This window comes from Synchiropus splendidus, chromosome 6, assembly GCF_027744825.2.
Source record: "Synchiropus splendidus isolate RoL2022-P1 chromosome 6, RoL_Sspl_1.0, whole genome shotgun sequence".
In the NCBI taxonomy this organism is placed as follows: domain Eukaryota; kingdom Metazoa; phylum Chordata; class Actinopteri; order Syngnathiformes; family Callionymidae; genus Synchiropus; species Synchiropus splendidus.
The window spans coordinates 16,999,154-17,022,965 of record NC_071339.1 but is presented as its reverse complement, the minus strand read 5'-3'; the positions used below and the strand labels follow the sequence as shown (position 1 = coordinate 17,022,965).

The window sequence follows — 23,812 nt, the reverse complement described above, 5'->3', positions numbered from 1 at the left end:
AAAACACATATTCTCACGTCTGAGGCTCTTCAAAACCAAGCCGCTAAAAGAAACAAAAACAGTAGTTTTGGCGAATACAAGTTTGGGAAGACTGTTAAAGTGGTGTGCTCTGAGGAGCTGCTCCGAATACCTTCCATCCCGCCTCTGTCAGGGTGAGACTCTACCAACCACAGATGGGTATCATGTTTGGGCAAGTTCATCCTGGAACACACTGCACCAGCAGGCAGCGGTACTGAAGCTGTGAGAAGCTGAGTCGAGGTCCGGCCTTGGTGGAGCCACGGAGGATGCAGCCTGAGCCGTCTCTTCCTGCGATGTGTACTGTAAAATGCTGATGCTTACAGTCATTTTGTTCATCTCCTCCATCAAGTCTTTCCTTCTCACGAAGAAACACACACTCACTCTTATGGCTTCACATTATGATCATTGTCAAATGGACTTTTTTAGGTAGGTAGGTAACTTTATCGTCAAATATGCTACAGTACAAGACATACAGCATGGATGAAATATCTGTTCTCTCAGACCTGGACACATGACATACAAATCACAGACAACATAAAGATCACAGACAGGAACAAATAAATAATTTTATCCAAAGTTGACATGTCAGGCATTTGACTGACTTGAATGAAATGTCTCCCCACCACTGACTATTTTTATTTTTATTTTTATTTTTATTTTTATTTTTATTTTTATTTTTATTTTTATTTTTATTTTTATTTTTATTTTTACCAATGTGACCAAATGTGACCAAAAATGTCTGATTTTTTTTTTTTTTTAGTTGAAAGTTGTGATCATTTATGGGTCAGGAACATGATCTTGACATTTGCAAATTGGCTTGTAAAAAAAACTTCAATGAAAATGTTTATTTATCAAAAGCAATGAGTATTTCAAGTGCAAAGACCACTACCGCCTTCCAAAAAAAAGCGTGCTGCACTACTCAGGGCCGCTATTAAGGTCCATCTACACATAACATAATTTGGACATTTAAGCAGTGATTCAGATCACGTGAGAATCACTGCTTAAATGTCCAAATTCAAATTGGCACCTTGGCAGCAGTAACTGTGGACAAGTGTGAGTGTTTCAAGTCGTACATGACGTCATCTCAATAAGGCAGGAGTGAATATGATGATGGGAAACATTGCAGCTCCTCACAGAACTTGCTTGGATTGGTTGAACGTGTGTCAGTAGCCACGATCGCAACATTGAAATCTCCTGGAGGGACTGATATAGTATGCGACCACAAGCTCGGCTCACTATATCAAACTCACATGTGGTGCCATTTGTACCAAGTGACATCCGACTGTGCTACCAGTTGGATGTCACTTGGTACTCTGACTCCAACCATGCTTGGACAGTCCAGTGAGAAGGTGAAGGACAGACTCAATGCCACAGGAGAGGAAACTCTTCTTTCAATTAAAAGTAAGGGTTGGGATTCAATGAAAAAAAGTAGTTAATTTGAGGATTTGTGATGAATTAATCTCAATTAATCGCAGTTTAATGGTATAAGAATATTTGCCACTAGAAGCCACATTTTTCAATTTCAATGAATTTGATATATTAGTGAATCAAATGATGGACCCATACATACAGTTAAACAACAAAATATTGTTTATTTTGCATCAGTTTGACAACAGCACAATAAATCACGATGGAGACTATATTCAAGTTTTTATATCACCTTATTAAAACTAAAGCTCTTTTAATGTCTTGAAAGTATTTGTTTAAAATTTTCCAATTTTATAAGAATTTCAAGTACAGAGTAGTGGAAACTCTGGACATTGTGTAGTGAAAAACATCCTTGAACAACAGCAAACAGAAGCTTTTGTTTGCTTTTGTTCAGGGATTCCTCCGTGTTTGTTGTTGTTGTTCTCATCCTCGCTTCTTCCTCCCACCATCGCATGATCCTGTCTTCAGAGCATCAATCTGACTTGTTAAAGTCGTCGCTAAAGTATATCAAGCAGCAGCCCTATCTTCTCAGCCCTCCATCAAGAGTCACTTAACTTCCTCCACTGAATAATGCTGTCTTTATATTTGCGTTGGTCGAGGACAAGGCCTTTCTTTGCTCCCGTCGTCGTGTTAACATCTCTTCCTGTGCGGACGGAGGCCTTCAAAGCTCAGGGAGTAAAGTTCCCAGGAGGTTGAGGAGCAAGAGTTGTGTACAGACTGGAGAGGAAGCTGTCAACAGGGACGAGCCTTTTGCCCTGACACATGACCGGATTACTTCCGGGTCGTGCCACGACAGCCTTCCTGAGGGTTGTCGAGAGTGCCAGTGGTGTTTCACATGACCTCTAACACGTCGCATTCCTGGACAGTCATATCATGAACCGCCTTCCTGCGTTACTCACACGCGCTCGACGCCCTGCTCCGGACACAGCGGACGTATCCGACCACAGTCCCGCACGGATGTTTGATGTGGTCCAGTGAGAAAGAGCTAGTGTGAACGTCTGAGTCAGAGGAGGTTAATGGGGATGACGGGGGGCGCTGGGGGTCTGGAGGCACCACGCCCCGACCACGCATGGCTGACCATCATCAAAAATTCACTTATGAGCTCATGATGATGGAAGCTGGCTGGCGGATAATATAAGCTGCAGCAAGAGCATGTCGGGCAGGGATCTGACAGCTTCTCCAGCTACGACGCTAATGATCAAAAACCACGGACATGAAGAGCAAAGGTGACCTTCCGATAACTCACACTGGTAAACCAGAGGCATGTTCATGTGAATCAAAGTGGAGTGGTGTAATCTGACTTAGTCTATGTTGAAAACAAATGCAACCTGTCGCGCGACAGCATGGGAGTGGGGGTGAAACATGCTTGGAGAAACAAGATCGGAGAGTGTTTCAAGTGACACATCTCAAACATTTGTGTGAAATACCGCTGTTTAAAGGTTTGGACTTCAGCAACAAGTCGCCACACATTAACCAACGCGTGCACAGATTTTACAGAGATGTAAAAAAAAATGTAATATCGTACATACTGGTGGTTTGCTGTGTCGGGAAACATGGTGGAGGTGGCAGGACTGTGAGGGGAAAACAACACCCAAATAGCGACAGACACGATAGTAACTGTGTGAGAAAAGGATACAGCAGTGTTCACAGTCCTGCTGTAACCATCATGATGATGCTTGGGCGCTGAGGAAGAGTATGTCCTGTGTATCAGATAAACATCTGTCACAGCTACGTAAGTCACGATGGCTGCCACCAGGTGACATGATCATATACAAAATACATTAGATGAGTGAAATTACTTCCATGACAAACTTAGGGTCACAAGAAGATTCTTCTCTTTTACAGTACACTTTTATCTCGAGCCATTTCAAGTTACAACCTTTTGAAATAGTGATATCAAAGTCAAAACGTAACCCCCAAATGGTGAAGACACTTCCTGTATTAAAAAAACAAGTCTTTCCATAAGCAATGTTCAAGCTAGTCGCAAAGTTAGTTGGCGGCCACAGAAGGAACTTCTGGTCTAGCTTCGGCATCCAGTGGCTTCAAGCTCTTCAACAGAGACGTTTGTGTTATCTTAACTTGAGAGAATTCCTTGTTTATCATTCGCCGCTAGTGGAATGAAATTGACTAACGGAGAAAGCCTGCCCAAGAAGTTTGAGGAAAAGTGACTGGAAGGAGGGGGTTCATGTTCAACGGAAAGTTTCTTGGCAATGTTGCGTCACGCGGGTGTGACAGCTCTCTGTCTTCCTGTCCTGCAGGTACAAAAAGCAGGAGTGAGGCAGACACAGGCAATCAGGCACAATTGTTCGAGCGTGCCTGAGAGACAGCCAAAAGAGACACCAGCACTGAAACTGGGCCAGAACCGAGGTGGCTGACTGGCGTTTGCATGAGGCGCGTGGAAGCTCGGGTGGGAAGGTGTCAAGATTATTCTCAGAGGCGCCCGTCTGCATTTGCATGATTCTCGTTGCTCGTGAGCGACGAAGAAAGGAGAGATGCTCGTGCGAAAGGGTGATGACAAGAGAACAAAGCTGGCCTGAAGGGTCACTTAGCAGCCGCTACAATTTCCTAAATCACTGTTTATATGAGTATTCTGGAAGAATCATGCTTTGTTTGACGTGCCAGTCACCATGAGAGGACCACATAGTTCCGCCTCTCAGCTCGCCTGGAGTTACAGACACGTCACACAATACGGTAACATCTGGTACTGACATCCCCGGCCCAGTAAGCTTGTGCTTTTCAAAGCCGGAATCTTTCACAGTGCTTCTTTGTGACTCACTTTAACACCCAGGGCTGCACACATTAGAGTCCATGATCATTTTAAGGAGATGTGCATCAGTCAAATAAAAAAAAATGAATAAGATTATTATTACTCCTCTGTTACTCTTTGTAAGCTGGTGAAGGTACATGCAGTATCGGTCAAGTGTTGAAGGCCTCACCAGCAGTGTTATGGCCCATTGACTGACCTCAGTAGTGTAGCAGGCGTCGATGTCCAAGGCTCAGGCTTCTGTAACACACGTACGGAAAATGTCATGTAAGGCTCATAAATACGTATTTTGTATATTGTGATGGGCTGGTCAGGTCCTAAAACAATCCTGCTGGATTGATAGATGGTGGACGATGAACTGAAGGAACTGAAGTGATGGCTGAGCAGAGGCCAACCAAACTCTGGAGGTCAGCATGGAAGCCATTTCACTTGCTGCCGCTTGTTTGATAGCAACAGCTTCTGTCAAACACGCACCGAATCACACGCCACACCATTTGTCCAACAAATCAAAGCTCTTGAGTCGCTCTTGTCTTAGAGTCTTAAAAACGAAACCACGATCCATCGATCTCCAAAAAATAAATAAGCATTCCAAACAAAGCTACTGTATCTTTCAGGCTTATCTTATCTCAGACAGCATGGTGTTAAGATCAGGTGTGAAGAGGCAAAACCTGTCACAAAAACATTCAATGGAAAAAAAAGAAACTCAACTTCAAAATAATGGTTACAATACAAAGGAAAACTTCAATGGCATATAAAAGAAACTCGAGTCCCCATAGCAGTGAAAGAAAAAAATAGATTAAAATAGAAAATTGAAATAAAAACATGAAAACATCACAACTACAGTATGGTGAATTTAGGGGAAAAAACGTCAAACACAAGAACACAAACAAGATTTCAGTGACATGAAATTGAAGCATATACGACTTTAAAACCAAGAGCACACATTATTAATGTTCCTGCGTCAGTGGCGAGATGAGAGACGGAAAGAATGAAGTGCATCAGAGGAAGTGAATTGTCGTCACCCTGAGATACAAGCGTTGCACAACAAGTGCACTATTCTGGAAGCTAATCAGTGAGATGCTCTTTAGCTCGCTGCAAGCCAGATTAGCACGAGCGCAGGCAGCTGGCTGAGGGGCAGGTGGAAGGAGCGATCCCAGGGTGAGGAAGGTGGCGAGCAGGAAGATGGATGATGGATGGTGTTGATACAGGAGGCAGCAGCTCAGTGTTATCTGAGCAGCACAAGCCAGAGCTGCCAGCTTGATGGGTGAGCTGTCAGACCTTTGTTTATAGACCACCAGCCATCTCCCATCTCCAATATGCTCCTGAAGCCTCCATCATTCAGAACGCTTCGGCTCGCTGCCTCTTCATCTCCGACTCCTCTGTGTGTTTTCACACTTATTCTTACAACTTGGTGTCAAATGTACAGTGAAGAACTTTGTGAAACATCTCACAGCGCTTATGACAATTACTGGAGAGAGCCGAACGGGAAGCGAGTCGGAGGGAGTCTAATCCAAACGTATCCCCATGAGTTGCACACTTCCAATTAATGACGGCTGGGTTTATCAGTCTCCGGCGGGTGATTGCTGTTTTTAATCATTTTCTTTCTCTACATGGATTCCTTCCCTCTATCAGTTTGTGCCGCTCTTATCATCTAACCCCCTCCTCGCTTCCCACCCCGACTCTCCGCGTCTTCTGTTTCATCATGGAGCCTCATCCCTGGAAATGTGTGGGGCCTCAGACACTGATGTCTGGTGCAAAAGCAGGCGACTTCATTTGCCATTTTCATTTGCCATCAGGGGTCATCACTACTAGTCTTCATCCTCCTCTAGTCACGCCTTCAAGTCCTCCTCCATCGTCCACCACTGTCTCTCCTCTCCACGTGTCCAAACCTTCAGAAACAGGTCTTTCACAGGGACATGTGGAGAAGTTTGGAGACAAAAGGCCTTTTTTTTTTTTTTTACTTTGTCTCCAAACTTCACCACATGTCCCTCCGATAGACCTGTTTCTGATCTGGTTCTCTCTCCAAATGACAACCTCAGTATCTCCATAAAGCTTCACTTTCATGTCACCACCCCGCCTGCATTCTCTTCATCACCTTGTTCATCCGTGTCCGTTCACTTCAAGGTCGGATGGAGATGACAGTTTCACTTTCTGCAATGATGTGCCGCTGTTTTCATTGTTGTGTACTGGTTTTGTGAGGTCAAAAACTAGCTGACAATTTTGACACTGCAATGTGAGTCCATCAAGGAGGGGGATGTTATATAACAGATGCCATGTTTATTTCTTGGTCTCAGTATTTCAGTGAAACATTCTGGGTTGGTTAGTAATTATTTACATTTTTGTGGTGGATTTAAGAAGGTTTACTTCTTGTATGGGTTTTCTGCATCACCACTGTAACAGTACTGCGCCCTGCTGTCCAATTGAGCTCATTGCGATCAGTGACATTTAAAACATGAACTGTATAAATACAATAATGTGGGGCAATAATTTGGGTAAAAAAAACAAATAAATAAAATAAAAATAAACTCAAATTAGGCACTTTCGCAGTCTCAGTTTTTAACTGCGACAGCGCCCACTATTGGCAGTCAGTGAACATGTTGAGGTAATAACAGGACCTCCAGTCAGGGAATAATCGATTACTGTTCCGATGCAGAAAGGTCCAGTGATCCCATTACTGTGTCCTTCACCTGGTCACCGTCACACACAGAGGAAAATAATATAAAACAATAGCTCTCAAGCAGTAACCATCTCTTCTTAACCTGCTTTGTTCAAGTCGTAGACTTTGTGTTGCTGAAATGTACCAGTCGCTGTGATGAATCCTCTGTTGATTTTGGGGAGTTGATCCTTCCACCTGCCACACAGTGAACAAATGAGCCTGACGGCCGCCAGGCACCGCTACAGTCGTGCGCCACGTCTTTAATTTACTCGATGCCTCATTGTGACAAAGACTCATAACAGGGTGACGTGCCGCCGTAATGATGACTCTCAGTCACGCTTATCTTGGGACAGATTGGGGGGAACTGCCTCTTTTCCTCGTACTGGTCAAGGTGCCGCTGCGACGCGAGTGGTGACCTTTATCCGTGAGGTCAACACAGACTTCTCGGGGACGAACTTGTTCAGGTGGGGCGTCGCCAGCCACCTTCACCTCTGTGGGCTATAACTCATCACAGAGATGGGTGTAGGGTCTTATCTTTGTCCCCTTCCCACAGGCCTGATCCCTCGCCTGCCGTGTCTTTGAGAAAAAAAAAATTCTGGTGTCACGGCGTGTGAATTATCGCGGGGGTTAAGGTGACTGAATGAGCCTGTCGGGACGGTTCCTCTGAGTGGATTAATGTCTGTGTGGGCAGAGGAATGTGGAAAAGCTTGTCTGTTCCTTCCAACAACCAAACAAATCTCTTGCGCTGAGATCTCATTCACCAAAGTCAAGCTCGTCTTCATCCCATCTCATCAAGCGGGAAGCTCTGAACTGCCGTTCCATCACGTCAGGAGCGTCGTCGCAACAACTGCAGGCGTGTTGTGTATCGATCATGAATAGTAGAAGGACTCTAAATGGCTCTAGTCCTAACGCACGTCTGTACACCAGCTCATCTAGGAGGCATCTCCTCCACGCCGCCTCTCTGCCATCCCGGCCTATCAATCAAAAATGTATTAAGTCCAGAGTGGGGCGATCAAAGGCAGAATTCCTGTGAGGAGAGCAGATAAGGACTGTCTCATTAATAAGTGCTTTAGCATGGTCGGGGCATGCGTGCCTTCGCCACACCCTGCCTGCCTCTCTTTGATATCTAATTATCCATCCGTTTCTCCTGTCAGAGAGGGAGGAGAGGGCAACACATGGCAGGGTAAGTCTCTGCTCCAGGTTAGCCGGGGTGGCAGCCGCAAACCCCCGAGTGTTCTTAGTCGAGCCCGCCACAAGGGAAGGGAAGAGGATCACTGAGACGGCAACCAACAGCCGAGCAGCACCTCACAAATCTAGCTTTTAGCAGTCAATTGGTGCGATGAGTCCTTATAGTGATCCCAGGTAGTGATGGCCGATAAGACCGCAGAGGAGGAAACAAGATATTAAAACGTTACTGAGGAAGAAGGACAATGACAGAGGTGTAGAGGTTAAGAGGATTTATAAGCAATGCTGGGCGAGATGGATGGACAAAGGCAGCAGGAATGAAGAAGGAGACAGGAGAAATGAGAGAATGGGAAATGGAAGGGCGAGAAAGAGTGGGGCATTCTTTCCCCTTCTCTCCTTGGTTTTCTGTAAGAGTAGCTCGGGAAGATAAGGCTAAAAGGTCCGTCAGTCTGTTGCGGAACAATCCGTTCTGTGTCTCGCCACTCTCTCTCTTAAGATACAGCCTTTCTCCCCGTCTAATGGCGCAACTCGGATTTCTAGCGATGCCGCGCGTGATACGGCTCATCTCTGGTGGCACGGCTTACTGACATCGCATGTCCTATTAAATTCACTCAAGTCTCATGTCAGAGGAAAACTTTGCAGTACCTTCTTCAAAAGGACAGAGTCATTAACTCACACGTGCACAAGCGCTCAGTGTAAACCTTCACTGAAGGAAAGCGGCCCTCTAATCACTCAAAGCAGAGCCGAGAGACAAACGCTCACGGAGGATTTAGAAGAACAAAACCAACACAAAACAAGTGGAACAAAGACGGCAAAGTCTGCTGCGCGCTCTTCATCTCTCAGCGCTCGTGTTATGAGCAGCCTTTCTTCAGTGGAGAGAAGGCTGCGTGTCAAAGATGTGGGTCACGCTGTTCACAAGGGCGGCTTTCTAATCCAATCACAGCGCTGCCTTGCTTTTATTCCCCGTTTTATGGGATTAAAATGAAATCATCACATAAAAATAAATTAATTTGTCCAAAATATTTTCATTTTGGACTGTTAGAAGCCAATCAAAGCAAATAATTACGGTGGTTTAGCAAATTAGTTTTCTTAATTCAGGGTTTCATGTCGCCGTTTTCAAACCTCAAGTCATTCAGTCGGAGGAGAGTTTTTGTCTTATTAGTGTCAGCACCGTCTGCACGGCGCGTCCAAGTCTTCTCAGACGTGTTGAAGCAGCCTGAGGAGGTGAATAACTGTCTGGTGCCAGGAAGCTCGCCCCTGGGCTGAACGAGAGGTCAGCGGAACACCAGGCCCGACTGTGTGTGCAGGAGACGCGGGAAGGCGCCCAACTGAGGTGGGCGGTCGCACGACACTGCTGAAGACCAGGTGACTGAACTTGCTGTTAAAGAGAGTCAACTACGTGGTTGGTTTGGAAGAAATAAGATTTAAGATCTGCTGCGATTCTACACAGTGTTTCCCCCATCATTCCCCGTCACCCGCAATAAGATCCTAAACAAGTCAGGCACCAAGGGAGGACAGGTCTGACTACAGGTCAGAGTTTGGACCCTCATGACTAATAGCATTGCGTCAGGTTGCACTCTTCATTGTTGGACATTTGTTGGACCTTTTTAATTTTATTGCTTTTATTTTATTTATCATTTTTGAAGGAGATTTCATTTTTTGTTGTGATGTTAATTTTTCAGTTTCTATAGTGTCACATAGTTTCTAAAGTGTTCATTGTGTCATTGAATTTGCCTTTAAAGTTTTATTTTTGCCTTTGATGTTTATGTGTTGCCCTAACAACCAAAATGTCCCACTGTGGGAAAAATATAGGCAGTCTAATCTAATTTAGTCACACACTGGTCGCGCCGCTGTCAGTAACTTGCACCACACATCAGCTCAGAGGTGCTTCTCACCAGCACCTTCTGCGCTGAGATGAAAGAGAAGTTACCAAGAGAAGGAGGGTGGGTCGACCTGGGTGGCACCTCGTGCCCCCCAGATGAGCCGGTCTGGCAATAATTTGCTTCAAACGTGAAGACACAGCCGACTCTTCCCTGTTCCCAGGACGCGCTGGCGAACATTGGCCGAGGAGGGTCACACGCAGGTCAGAGGGGCTCCAGTCGACTTCGCCCTGAGGGGGAATGCTGGGGAGGGAGCGGAGAGTGGTCGCTGGGAGAGGGAGTGGGGTGTCCCTCAGGACCGTGTCCCCTCCCAAACAAAAACAAACAAACAGAGTAGTCCTCTGATCTAATCTGGCTCAGCTAAAACCCTTAAACACAGTGCCCCGAGCACCTTGGTGCGCAGCAGCTCGTCTTTGGGCTCAAGTTTCCACTGGACTTTATTGTGCTTCAAGACTGACCAGCCTGGAACCAGCACTTCTGTAGCCAAGACTCTAGAAAGCTCAGTGCAGAGTAATTCTATTCACATCACTGAACTGATGGATCATAAAGCTGGCTGGAGGAGGCTCAGAACCTCGGAGTCTATGGTTCTCAGTCAGAAAATGGCAGATTCCTCTCTTCTGGTTGGAGTTGAGAACTTCCACAGGTGGAAGAACTTGGGTGCTACACCTTGCGTTCACAACGTAGGGTCTGTCAGGGTGAAGAATGAGCAGCGCAAGAGACAAAGCTATGGAGGTGTTCAACAGGGAGGTGGCCATGGGGCAGACCCGGGACCCAGTGGAGAGATGATGACTCTCCACCTCAGTAATCCTCAAGAAAAGCTGGAGCAGGTTTCTGGTGAGAGCGAAATCTGGGATTTTCTACTGCTGCCCCCACTGACTTTAGAAACAGGGAAGAAAATTGATGTATGAAAAAAAGAGTCTTTATCAACTCAGATTCTAAACTGGATTGAGGCAATCCACATTCTAAAAAAAAGTCCATTTGAAGAGTTGGAATTGTATCAGTCGTGAAGTTTCGACCGGCTGCTGCTTTAGCCAGTCAAAATGTTAGCTTTGTAAATCCTGCCTCGAAACATTCCTTCTGTTTGTAACGGTGTTCAGCAGCTTAGTCCGCTTCAGCCGTCAGACTCCGCTCCTCATTGGCTGACCGTCACCTCAACACTCCGCTAAACAAATTCCTCTTCCCGGGCAGCACCACAGCCAATGGCGGCGCGGCGTTCCTTCGCCCAACCAGTCAGAAGACGAGGATGAGATTAGAGCGAGCAGAGGTCAGACGGAGGTTATCACAACTGCACCAAAACTGAAACAGATGGAGAAAGTATTGCAGAACTATTCAACATCATTCAAGTATTGTCCCGCTCCACTGCAGTGGAAGAAAGTTGGCTTGAGTTTTGAGTTGCTTGAACAAAAGACAGCGTGTGAACACATGAGCGCAGGACAAACAGGCAGAACAAGATGATGAGTTTGGAGAGGGGTGAAGAGTGTGACTTCTGAGTTCATAGTTCTCATTCTGTTACATCATAAAGCAGTGAAGAGTTGCATAGAGATTTCATGGAAAGATATGGGATTCCAATAGGCTCTATTTTCTGGGGCCAAGTGCAGGGTGGGACTCATGACTATTTAGATTGTCAACTAGTCACTGACTACCTTAACTAGTCAGTGAATGACAGATTGACTAACAGGCCAACATGTCTGACTGTGATGCTAAAAAGAAAGAGAAATGTACGATACAAAAATGTGAGTTGCCTAGACTGTGGTGTGAAGGGCATGTGTCCTTTGATGAATTGCTCTTTGACTCACAATGGTCTGTAGAGATGGACGACGTCTCGACCATCTGACCCATGAACAAGTCAGTGACTAATTTTATGGTCGATCATACAGTGGTTGACTGTGTTGACCAGTTATACCTGACACCAATGCGAAAATAAAATTTGATACTGTTTGCCCTGTCTTCATTATGACCACAGATTTTCAAGGTGATTTCAATTAAAATATATTATTTTCTATGGTTTATTTAACTCATTAATTTTCCTGTAACTTTGACAAGACATTTTTCTGATTCCCATGAACCCACTTTTTAACATCATGTTTTTCACGTTCAGAATGTTTTCAAGCAAAACTAATGGGAAGAAGGAAAAACAACCTGCCATTTGTTTAATTTATTTGTGTAAAATAATGTTCATGATGGAAGTTGGGTTTAAATAAACCAACGTCAGATGAACAGATACAGTGGACAGTGATGAATAAACAACAGAGTTTACAAAGTCATCAGTGTCAAATGGACCATTCAGTTAAGCAACGTTCCACTGGTCGTGAAGCACTGCAACCATCGACCAGCAGGCTCATGACTAAGCAGCTCCAGAGTTTACAGAGAAAAACAGCTCTTGAATTTGTCGTGAAACTTTGTTTGCTCATTGATGTGGCGGCAGAGTGATCGACGCTCTCTCGCCTGCTGGACGACATGCCATTGTGGTCACCAGCAGCCTGACAAACGCACACTGGAACTTCTATCATGACGGAAAAACAAACAAACTACAGGAGATAAAACGGTGGAAATATGTTCGGCGTCTTATCACAGATGTAAATTGTTTCCTTGTGTGTGTTTGTGTGGGGGTGTGTGCCGGGGAGGAGGGGAGGAACTTGAGAATATCCTCCGTGTGCCTGTGGCCCGCGTCTGACTTCAGAGCTAAGCCCTGTCTCAAGAGAGGGTCGACACCAGGTTCAACTTTTCACCTCTGCTGTCTGAGGGCGGCCAGCGTTTCGCCAGGGTCGCGGCGACGTCACCCGGCTGCAGTTCAGCCCGTTGGCAACTAACGCAGGAGCTGCGCGCCAAAACATTCCGTCAGCAGTTAAGGACACCGATGACGACCTTCATGACCCCTGACTTGAGCCCATGTTGAGCAATCTCTTCACTACTTCTCGTCTTCTCTCCAGGTGTCTGTTTCAAGCTCTACTTTTTAACTTTAGAAAATCTATACAACGAAGGTCTGTGTACAAATTGAAACAGACCGTCCCACTTCATCATTTCAGGTTGTTGTTTTAGAGGTAGTAACACACAAAAGCACGGCAGCTGACTGAAGAATTGTAATTTATATTTAGTGGGGTTTTTTTTCGTTCATCTTTTCCTCGTGACCAGTTCTAGTTAGAGTTGTGTGTAGTTAGAGTTGTGTGTGTGTGTATGTGAGTGTGTCTGTGTGTGTGCATGAGGACGGCGGTCAGGTGTAACAGAACAGATAATCAGCGTGCTGGCTGGCGTCGGCGGCCACACGCCTGTCACGGCAGCCACACACAGAGAACCTGCATTCCGCTGCACCCACATGGCGTGCACAACAATGAACGCTCAGTGTTCCACGTCACGCACCGCTGGCAGCAGCAATGTCAAGTATTCACTCAGGGACAGAAGGTACAGCAGCATCGGGAGGAGGGCGGAGGGGACCTGGAAAATTGGACCAGATTCTTCGACACCACAGGTGATAACAATTCCAGGGAGAGTGGAGTCAGACCCTCTTTCCTTTGGCCGCTGCCCCTGCGATCTGGCCTCTGATATGTAGTTTACATCACGGTCATAAATGCTGCTAGAATAGAAAATACTGCCGAAATAAATGGATTTAAAAGTCATAAAATGTTATCATTACATATGGAATCTTGTGAATAGGTTTGCGGACATGTGACTGTGATGGTTGGTTTTAAACAGGAGAACATGAACTGTCACAATTGAGCCATTTATCAGTAATGTTCTGCTCATCACAAACGCAGACATGTGCCTTGTCATATTTGATGATAAAAGTGACATGTTTAACAAGGCTTCCTCCTCGACTGACCAGGTCTCTGACCAAGACCAGCAGCAGACTTTCTTCTCGACTCTGAGCAGCGCATGTGTAGTCACAGCCGAAGAGGGGTGAGGCCAGAGAATGAACGATTTTGACGGTTAGGAGGAGACGCTCCAGCGCAACAGCTCACTCAGGACAGGCGCGCTGGGGCAGCTCTCTAGCGCTCTCTGCGGGAGCTGCAGCAGACCTGCGTGCGTCACCTGACGACATCTTCACAGGAACATCCTCCTGCCCGGAGCGACCTGATGTTTCTAAACCTGCGGGGATCAGAGGGATGAACAGCCACGACGTTAATGTCAGCCATGTGTGAAGAAGTCGCTCCAGTCTGTGGCGACCGGGGCTGGACGGAATACTGCGAGGCCCTCTGAAGCCGACACCCTGAGCCCGCACATCTGGGGCTGATCAGCGGGCCTTACACAAACACACACATGCAAGAGACAGACACACACAGGCAAACACTCCTCCAAAGATCCCCTTAAGAAAATCCCTCTCAACTTCTGAACTTCCGACATGACTGGGGTCAACGCACTTACCCCGGCCCGATTAGCACACACACAAACCACAGTGGTGGAACCTGAGACCTGCGAGGTTGTAACAGTACAGTTGGTCTTCAACACAAATTAATATGGGGAAGAAGAGCCAGAATACTTGACAAAAAACAAAAATAGTTCATAAGCACCAGCGTATTCACGAACTTATAATGAAAACCTGGATCATAGAACTAAATATATTTAAGTATAAAGACCAGACACACGTCACCCATTGCAAGACAACATTTAAAATATTTTAAATTGGAGTGTCTGAGTTTTGCTCACTATATCTTTTTTTTCATGAAGGACTTTATTGTGGAAGGGCTTTGTGTGTCCTTTACAACGCTGATGGACAGATTCCTTCACATTCTTTCATGAATCATTTATGACATGCAGAAACCTTATTTGAAACTATACTTTCCCCACTTGAATAAAGAAGCCCATAGAAGAACACGATGACTCAGGTGGCACAAAACAAGACATTGTGCGGCCTTATTTTCTTTTTTGTTACGAACTAGTCATGAATGTATTTGCTTCAATCGCAATGGCAGTCATAGATAAGAAAAATATACAAGTAAATCTCTGATCAGATGAAGGTGGAAGACAAAGCTTACTTTAAGTCTCAAACAGTGTGTCTGCTTTATGCTGTTAAATGTTGAAAAATTAGAGCCGTTTTTAGAAACTGACCATTGAACCAAGGAAATGCTCAAGTCATTTCTAGCTCAGATATGACTTGAGCATGAGCAAGAGGTTAATTTTTAATCAGAAACAGGATTAAACACTGTTAGTTTACAGTGGGTTTTGACAGAGACCGTCCTCTGACGCTACATGTGACCACATATTTGATATTAAAACAAGACTCACCTGTCAGATCTTAGGTGGACTGCAAGACCCGGACTTTGGGTCAAGGTGGATCAGAACCACAGACGGAAGCACAAACACGAGCAATCGCTGTACAACTAGCATCAGACGATCCTCTTTGTTTCAAGGCCATTATTCAAGAAAGTTAAAAGTCTAACTTTTCATCTTCATCTTTACAGCTGTCAGCAACGGGTGCGTGTTACTGCTGCCTCCCTGTGTTCGTCCGCCGGTGATACATCCACAGCAGTTCTCACTCACCTCCAGAGAGCAGATTCACGTTCCTTGAAAGAGAATTCAAAACCAGTTCCAAGCGAACCGCAAACTACAGTACATCATCTCAACGTGTGCCAATAAGAATTCAAGCTTAGCGGAGATATTTTTAAAAATCCTCCAGAATCCTCTGGAAATGACTTGACGCAAGTGTGTGTCACTGGTTCGTCACAGAGACGCTAACATTAGCATCCAATAATTGAAACAGAGACTTAAGTTCTCGTCTGACTTCCTGCCTTTGACATTTTCACAGGATTCATTCAAACATACATAGAGCTGTTGATAATCTTGATAGTAAATGAAGCAGAGCTTTATGTTCCATTATACCTCTAGATGATACGGTAAACAATCTTTACAAAGGGTCATCAGTGTTGGGTTTTTGCCGCCACCTGAAAACAACTAAGTGCTTCAACAGAAATATTTCCTTGTGATCATAAACAAAAGATGCATGCGTTAAGAGAAGATGTGTTGTCATAACAACCTCCTGTGTCCTGACCTCCCACTCAGGTTCACTGTGTTCAGAGGGCTGAAAGCTTGGAAGTGGTGAGTTTTCAAGGCTGGATACATTTGTTCAACACTGTTCTACTGCTTTTGCTGCTTCACTGGTTCAAAGATGTCCGACAGGATGTAGTCGGAGGCCGACCCGTCGATGAGTCCCTTCCCTTCCTGAGCGACGAACCAGCACGGGACATCCTCTCCTTGTGTCACGTCCTTGCTGAAGTCTTTCTGCCAGTGTCTGCAAGTGTATGTGGCGTGAATGAACACACAAGAACAGTGGTGGTCATGCTGTGTCCCAAGGGCCTCATAAGGCCTTTGGGCAGCGTGTCGATATTCAAGTGGAATTGAAATAATCCACGTTCAGAAACCGTCTGAAGTTATAAAGAATGGTCAACGATGGATTCATGATTCATAAATGTTAAAGTGATCAGCTGCTCTACTATTACTGTATATATCAGTGTACGCTGGAGTTAACTCACAGGACTCTGGATATCGAAACTGACTGCGATGAGAGACACCTAAAACCTGGGCAGAAATTATGAGGACTGTTCTTCTCTCTGCTCCTGTTCAATCCCCCTGTTTAAGTCCATGATGAAGGAGTTGTTTTTGCCGTCTCATCTCATCTCTGCAGTTACATCATATGGATTATATACATTTATCATTATTTAAATACACATTTTCTCACTATTCTACCTTCATATCATAATGAGAACTGAAGTCACAGAAAGATTTTTTTTTTATGTGAAGTTTCCGCCTGAGTTTGTGAGATTTGAAAAAGAACTGTAAATGTTTTTAACGTTCTCGGTCCAGCAGGGGGCGCTGTATTCAACATGCAGTGATAAATAAGTCACAGGAGACGCTGGTCCTCTCTGGACCCAGAAGCCAGTGTTCGGGCTTCACATCAACTCACCTGGTCACGTTGAGCTTCTGCTCCTTCACGTACAAGGTGTCAGCTCCATCGACACTGGCCACTTCAAAGTCCACGCCGTGGTAGAACTGACCTGGACACACTCTCCTCGTCACATTCACTCACGATAACACCTCAGACATGAAGAGTAAAAGCTGTCGCACCTAACAGGCCATGGACCTGCGACGATAAGTGGTGGCTGTCCAACGTGTAGAAGCCCAAATACATCTGATGTTGGTGACGTTTCCTCCAAACCTTGGTGTGTCGGACGATCATGAACTTGACTGAATGTTTGAGGGAGACGATCAGGCTGCAGTTCTGCGTCAGGGTCAGCTCAATGCTGAAAAAGAAACAACCCTGACTTTCACACCAACAAGAGGACGACTTTTTTTTTTTTTAAATATCTCACTTTGGTTCTGTGAATGACGCAACATTGCACCACTCAAATGGGGTCCACCTGCCATCCCAGAAGAGGGAGACTCCCAGAGTGGTCACCTCCATCTTCAGGCCCAGTCTCCAGTGGACGACGCCGAAACGTCCGAAATAGGTGCTGACTTGACCATCAGGCGAAGCTTTGTTCTTCTTGATCACCTGTCCATTCACCAGAAGCCCTGGGGGACAAGACCAGCGCGTGATCTCCCGCTTCCCCGACCCACGTGTCATTCTGCCGACCTGATTTGGGGTCACTGACGAGGTTGAAGATGTCTCCTGGTTCTCCGTTGACATTGAAACACAGAGCGTCGTCTCTCTCTGGCAGCTCGACCAAAAAATGAGGATCTCCGTCCACTGAGAAGGAACAAGTTATTGCTCGATGTCTTTCACTGAATCTTAGTGTTAAATCAAGACCATTCCAGACTAATCCAGTAAAGCATCTCACCATCAAACTGAGCTTGAGACCTGGAGTGTTTTGCCTTACTGACTCCTGAGCGAGCCACGGGTCGTCGTAAGGTGGGGAGTGAACCTGCACGACTCTCTGCTCTCTGCCTCTGCTCTGTGAGAGCAGAAGAACAAAGTGTCACAGAACTGTCCCACTGTACACTTGAGTCAGAGTTTTAAATTACGCTCGGTCAGTTTATCAGCGACTAGCGGACTCTCAGGTCCGTCCTCGGTTGTGGGCTTGGTCACCACCATGGACGTGAGCGGGGTGACAAAGCTGTAGCGCAGCGACATGTCCAGTGCCTCGGCTCTGGCTTTGGCTTTGCTCTCCTCGTCTCCAACTTCACTGGAAGACAAGCATGTGTTCAGTCCAGGTTTCTCAAAGCAGGAACTCCAGACCAGGTCATCACCTGTTCTCCAGCAGCTGTCGGATGGTGAGGTACGCCCATAGGCGCTCCGTGTAGTTCCCAAAGATGTAGTCTTTGTCAGGGAGAGAGGAGACAGAAGCCACTCCCTGTTCGTGGAAGTCTGCCTCCGGCTGTGGAAGGGAAGACAGTTATTGAAGCCTCAAAGCCAGATCAACTGGATCAGTTCTGAAGTTTGAGACCCGAGGCTCAACTCACCCCCTGGGCTACAATTTCCACAAGGAAGTTGTCGATGCTGTTGCCGCTCAGCCGGCCCGCCACCACGATCTCCGAGCCATTGAAGAGGTGGTCGTGGTGGTTCTTGGTGAGAGACTGGACCGCATCCTCAGGGTAACGCAGATCAACCTCGGACAGCAGAGGGCTGGAGACCTCCTCGTAGAAACCCTGGGCCAGATTGGAGAGGTTCACTACGATCATTGACTTCGAGCCAGATGTGTCACCAAACCTGCAGCTGAAGAGCAGCATCAGAGGCTTCAAAGATCCGACGGGCCAGTCCTTTGTTCTGTTTGCTCATCACGTTCAAGAAGGTATAGTCCACACTGTTACCAAATCCAAGACTGAAGAGTGTCATGTTTCCTCCCATGGCTTCGCGCACGTTCTTCTGGATGGCCTCTGGATCGCTAACACCTGCGGCAATAGGAAGCCAGGAGGTTGTTTTGAGCGCCCTCCACTATGAAGCACCCTCCGACCACGAAGTGAAGTGATTGACGTTCCCCACAATTGGGACAACACTCGTGACGTCACGCGTAAAGAGGAGGTGTCATTGGCTGCCGTGCTGTGTTTTGTTTCCTGCATATTGTTAGAGTGTTGCAGTGATAGATGCGTTAGAGGTATGAGGATGCTAACGTTAGCCTGCATGCTAGCCCACTGTTGTTTGTTCAGAAGAAATAAAAACATACTGTTGTACATCCATGTTGTATTGTTCATGTTGCCGGACAACGTAGGCCATTTGCGTCGCTAACGTGTGATACCAGAGAAAGTCAACAGATGTAAGAGTCGTCATTGTTACTAAAATATACCTGTTGTCCTCTCCAACATTGTTTTGAAATGAAGTACTTTGGTATCCTGGAAATCTATCCACACTTCATATTCTCACTTGGAGCTCCGGAGCTCCCTCGGTTTGAAGGGATCATTTCCAGTGGTGAACTTTCAGGAGTGTTGGGACACACTACACTGACACGTGAACGCGCAAAAATGAGTGTTCGAGTGAGACATTTCTATAAACTTCTGAGGTGTGATGTGTCGTGACCTACCATGGTTTGGCATCCCGTCCGTCATCAGGATCACCATGTCCATGCTCCTCCCTGGAGATGCTCTCCGCTTCTCCACCAGCATGTCCACGGCCTTCAGCACAGCATCGTTGATGTTCGTCGCTGCTCAGAATCAATGAAGACACATCAAAATTGGAGAGGGGTTTTCTGACTAGAAAATCTTTTTCTGACATCCAGCTTGTTTCAGCCTTTTGACGAAGTTGACGGCCGCTGTCACATTGGATTTCGTAGCTCGGCTGAGCGCAGATTTCCAGGGTTTGATCGTGTGGTCGAAGGTCACGATGGCAAAGTGGTCATCTTCGTGAAGGTCTTTCAAAATGGTGGTCAAAGCTTGTCTGGTCTGTGAAAGTGATTGTGTGAGAAGAGGATTGGCTCTCGTCTGCGCCTCCTGGTGGTGACATACTTGCGCAATCTTCTGTCCGCGCATCGAGCCACTTCGGTCCACCACAAACACGACGTTCTTGGCCACTCTGGGGAGGTCGGGAGGCGCGAAGAAGTGCACAAAGTATCCGTTCACTACCTGAGGAATGTTGTGCGATGGTTTTAGCTGTTGCTGGAGTTTCAAGTTAGCTTAGCTCACCGACTCGAGCAACGCTGGGACACTAGCGTCTGCAAGAGACTTCACGAGTGCCTTCACAAAGGTCTACCAAAAAAAATTATGAAGCAGTAGAAGAACAGCTGTGAAATGTATAACCGAGGTCATCCTGGGGCTTTTATTTCAATCCATCTCCCAGTGGTTGGACAGAGGTATCATAGTGACATGAAGTAACATTATTACCGGATCAGATTTAAGTTTCCTGAGCTGTTCTTCACTGTTACTCTGATCGCTGTCATTTACATCTCACGTCAAGCGAGGAGACAAAAATCTGTCCACAGTTGGAGGAGACTCACCTGCACTTCCCCGAGGCTTTGCACTCGCTTGACATCGTACTTGACGATGAAGTCTCCGTCAATAATGGTTCCATCACAACGGGGACATGTCCTCTGCTGCTCCAGCGTGGGTGAGAAGGATATGTGGGCCTGAAACAAAGTCCAAGTGAGTTCAAGGAGCAGTTACAAAATTCGTCACTATGTGTTTCGTCAAGCAACACTTTCTATTTTAACGTTGACTTAAATACCTCATCTCTCTGACAGATGACTACCTCATCTGTCAGAGAAACAACATCCTCATAGAGAAGAGCACAAACAGAAAATGATAAACAATTTTTTGAAAATAATTACATTAAAATAAAGCAAAACAATTGAACAAGAAAAGAAAACTCTAAGTGTCGCAAAAAAGATGGCCAGAGAAAAATTATAAATACACATTTTACACAAAGTAAAACTGCCTCAATGGGTGGTGGGAGGAGAGCAACACAATTGACTTCACTACAGTGTCAACCATTAAAAAAAAAAAGGTAAAAATAAGAAATGTAATAAATAAATACAATCATTTACAAAATGTCACACAGCATTTCTCCTGTAAGCCAATAGATTCAACTCTGCTCTGTTCAATTCACTTGTGAGGACTGTGAGCGTCTGAAAGTCACGGAAAAGTGCTATAGACCGAAACAGTAGCAAAACTGTAAACGCAGACACAGGGCACATGACATGGCACACTTGAGTGAGGGGAGTCATGTGTGGGTGAAAGACAAAGAAGAGAGCGGCACAGTGGTCTCGAAAGCAGAGACACCATGTCTATATGTGGTTGAGACAAGTCGACTAGTCTACTGCGGCGGAACTGATCCCATCTTTCAAAAACGCCATTGGGTCCAGAGTAGGCGGACATTGTTCCTGAGTCCAGTTCGGTGACAGACACAGAGACTGTCACTCCAGCTGCCCAGAATGACGTCATGAAAGAGTTTGTTCCTGAGAGACATTATCCTGACAGAGTCAGAGAACGTCCTCAATATTTTTTTATATGTCCAGGGTGATTGTTTGCAATGTTGTCTAGAAACATAATACAGTTAAGAATAAATGACAGAACAGAGAATGGAAAAAAATGCTATGATTTAAGTTTGGTTTAATCTACTCAGAGAGGGGGATGTAGTATGAGGTAATATCTGGGTAGGAACCTTTGTGTGTTGCGTCGTTTCTGGGGGGGACAAATGAATAGACAAGGACTGGTAAGTGCATGGACGTCTCGTGTGTTGCCTGTGTCATGCTTCCAGTACAGAAGTCTCAGGAGCACCTCCAGCCACAATCAGACACCCAACACTGGTTAAGAGTAGACTTTACACTAAAGAGAGTGAACATTGAACACTCAGTTGTCTCACCGTGGTGTCTGTGACAGTCTTCTCCACCAGGGGGAGCAGCTCGTTGGACAAGAACGTCGTGGATGCCTCTACAAGCGTGAGACCTTGAGGCTCGAAGAGGTCAACGATGACCTGCCATGGAAATTAGTCAGTGTCCATGCTGACATCAAACAGCAACTCTCGCAAGAAGAACCTGGAAGTCCTGGATGGCTTGTTTGGGCGTGACGCGGGTCAGAACCTCGTACTGCCCCAGCTTCCTCTGCAGCAGTTCCTCGTGGGTCAGTGTAAAAGTGACGCTGCTTTCCGCCGCGATGTTGACAGACACTGAAAACCTCTCCATCTTTCTCCCAGACACCCTGAAAACACCGGAGACTGTAGACGCTGTCGTGCGTCTCTCGTCTCCACCTACTTCACCAGCCCGGCGGTTTTTCCAGAAGAAACGGCTTGATCGTATTGTTTCTTGGCCTTCTCCTTCTCCTTCACCTCACCGACGTAGGTCTTCCCGTCGATCTCCCTGCAGGAACGTGATTGAAATTGAGGAGAACATAGTGAAGTACAGAGGTGTGTGAGGAGAACCAACATGCTGAAGTGAGTGATGAAGGCCGTCTTGGGAAGGTCCACCTCGAAGAAGATCTCCTGTGAGATGTTGGCCCTGTTCCAGGCTGTGGAGGTCATGACAGTGTGGGCGAATCGAGACGTCACAGAGCTGGTGACGTGAAACTTGTGGACCTCCACCTGCTGGGAGGAGCACTTCAGACTCAATCTGGATTTCATTTAAAGACACTTTAAACCTCATCTGACTGGAACAAAAGACTGTTTGTTCAGTTTCTCATGAGAAGATAAACAAACTTGGATTCCAGCGTGACCTCGGTGGCTGCTGTGGAGGACTTCAGGGAGCTGGTGGTCTGAGGAATCTTCAAAACTATTTATACTAACACGCTAATGAATCATGGGACATTTAGGGTTTCACTCACATGCGTTGCTTCTGCGCTTCTTTTCTGAAAAACACGAGAGAATATATTTGACTTGGAGACCAACTAGCCCAAGGAAAAGTCAGACGAAAAGTGATCACATACCTGTAGTGCCCTAGAAACTGTGGCTCCGCTGACTTCCTGTGATTGAGAGAAGTACCTGTCCATGAGTGTTTACTCTACAAACACGAGGCACAGGGACATGGCCATTATGGATCAAGACCCCAGCCACTACTGACAGGGCCCATGGTGAATTAGCTTACACATACCAGGAGGTGGAGGAGACGCACACAGCCATAAAGGTTAGGACACACCCACTTCACCAGTTTTAGTAGACTGTACTTTTGATACACAACCTGACAGATTTTGTTGGGTTAAAAAGTGTGACGATTATATAAAAGCTGGGTCATAAAACGGCCAAAATGAAAATATAGTTTTGGTGTTAGGGGCTGCTAAGCCATAAGACAGCAGGACAGAATACAAAGAATATTGGATGGAACTTAAATATTGTTACTTCAGTATTATGAATATGTTTGACAGGCGTTATTTCAATAATTGTTCTGTTTGATTTTGTTAAACATTTTATCTAAAGACTCTCAGTATAACTCGGAAATATTGGAAGTGCTTTTCAAATAGAACATCTTGGAAACAATATGATACCAAGGCTCTTATTTTTGAGTAATATTTGATCATTTATTGATGCAGGCCAAAAAAATAAGGTTAAAATGAGCATTAGATTCATCTAATATAAGAGGATATTTTCATAGTTTCACAATGTGAACTGGTGCTAAAGAGTTCCCACGGGAGTAGAAGTGTTACACAACACACTTGGACGATGTCTCATGGAGTGCAAACAAAGCTCTGGGACTAGTCCTGCTCAGACTTGTCTCTGTCATAGTCACATAAACACACACCACTCGCCTCTCTGGAAGCATCAGCCCGACTTCATCAAAGCTGCATGACAGCAGCACACAACTACAGTTACACAACTAACAGTGAGTCCACTGTGATGCATCACACATTACCTGTCCCAGGACATCTCCGTGGCGGACCAGCAACGCTCCGTCAGTCTCCTCTGGGATCATGATGGCGACACAAACCCACATCAGCAACATGATCTCTGCCGTCGCGGCGCACCAAGTTTGATTCCCCTTCATGACTGTGAGCGTGAGTAAAAGTGGTGGGAATTTGAAACATGCAGGGATCAAGTCA

The 23,812-nt window shown here is 45.8% G+C and overlaps 1 protein-coding gene across 3 annotated transcripts; it reads right to left on the bottom strand.

Annotated features, from left to right (window-relative positions):
* Positions 1–12,216: 12,216 nt before the first annotated feature.
* Positions 12,217–23,803, bottom strand: LOC128760992 (inter-alpha-trypsin inhibitor heavy chain H3-like). 3 transcript variants are annotated; one of them, XM_053868810.1, is made up of 21 exons: positions 23,626–23,803; positions 22,706–22,741; positions 22,604–22,627; positions 22,210–22,367; positions 22,039–22,143; positions 21,823–21,985; positions 21,651–21,761; positions 20,287–20,415; positions 19,799–19,915; positions 19,567–19,735; positions 19,378–19,497; positions 18,570–18,751; positions 18,323–18,508; positions 18,110–18,237; positions 17,885–18,045; positions 17,701–17,814; positions 17,496–17,609; positions 17,233–17,434; positions 16,988–17,163; positions 16,827–16,917; positions 12,217–15,429 (listed from the first exon to the last, which is right to left on the bottom strand). In XM_053868810.1, the coding sequence occupies exons 1-21, from the start codon at positions 23,755–23,757 to the stop codon at positions 15,399–15,401; spliced, it is 2,649 nt and encodes an 882-aa protein (XP_053724785.1). In that variant the 5' UTR covers positions 23,758–23,803; the 3' UTR covers positions 12,217–15,398. The 3 variants fall into 3 exon arrangements, with proteins under 3 accessions (XP_053724785.1, XP_053724783.1, XP_053724784.1); XM_053868808.1 differs by lacking the exon at positions 12,217–15,429 and adding an exon at positions 15,711–16,154 and having other exon boundaries at positions 23,626–23,802; XM_053868809.1 differs by lacking the exon at positions 12,217–15,429 and adding an exon at positions 15,711–16,154 and having other exon boundaries at positions 22,210–22,364; positions 23,626–23,802.
* Between the last annotated feature and the right edge of the window lie 9 nt (positions 23,804–23,812).

Excerpts from the sequence above, each read along its gene's own strand:
- LOC128760992 (XM_053868808.1), bottom strand. The coding sequence starts at position 23,757 with ATGAAGGGGAATCAAACTTGGTGCGCCGCGACGGCAGAGATCATGTTG. Across the intron at positions 18,238-18,322 it reads TGGAAATTGTAGCCCAGGGG|CCGGAGGCAGACTTCCACGA; the intron begins GTGAGTTGAGCC and ends TCCCTTCCACAG. Across the intron at positions 17,610-17,700 it reads GTCTCAAGCTCAGTTTGATG|TGGACGGAGATCCTCATTTT; the intron begins GTGAGATGCTTT and ends GTTCCTTCTCAG.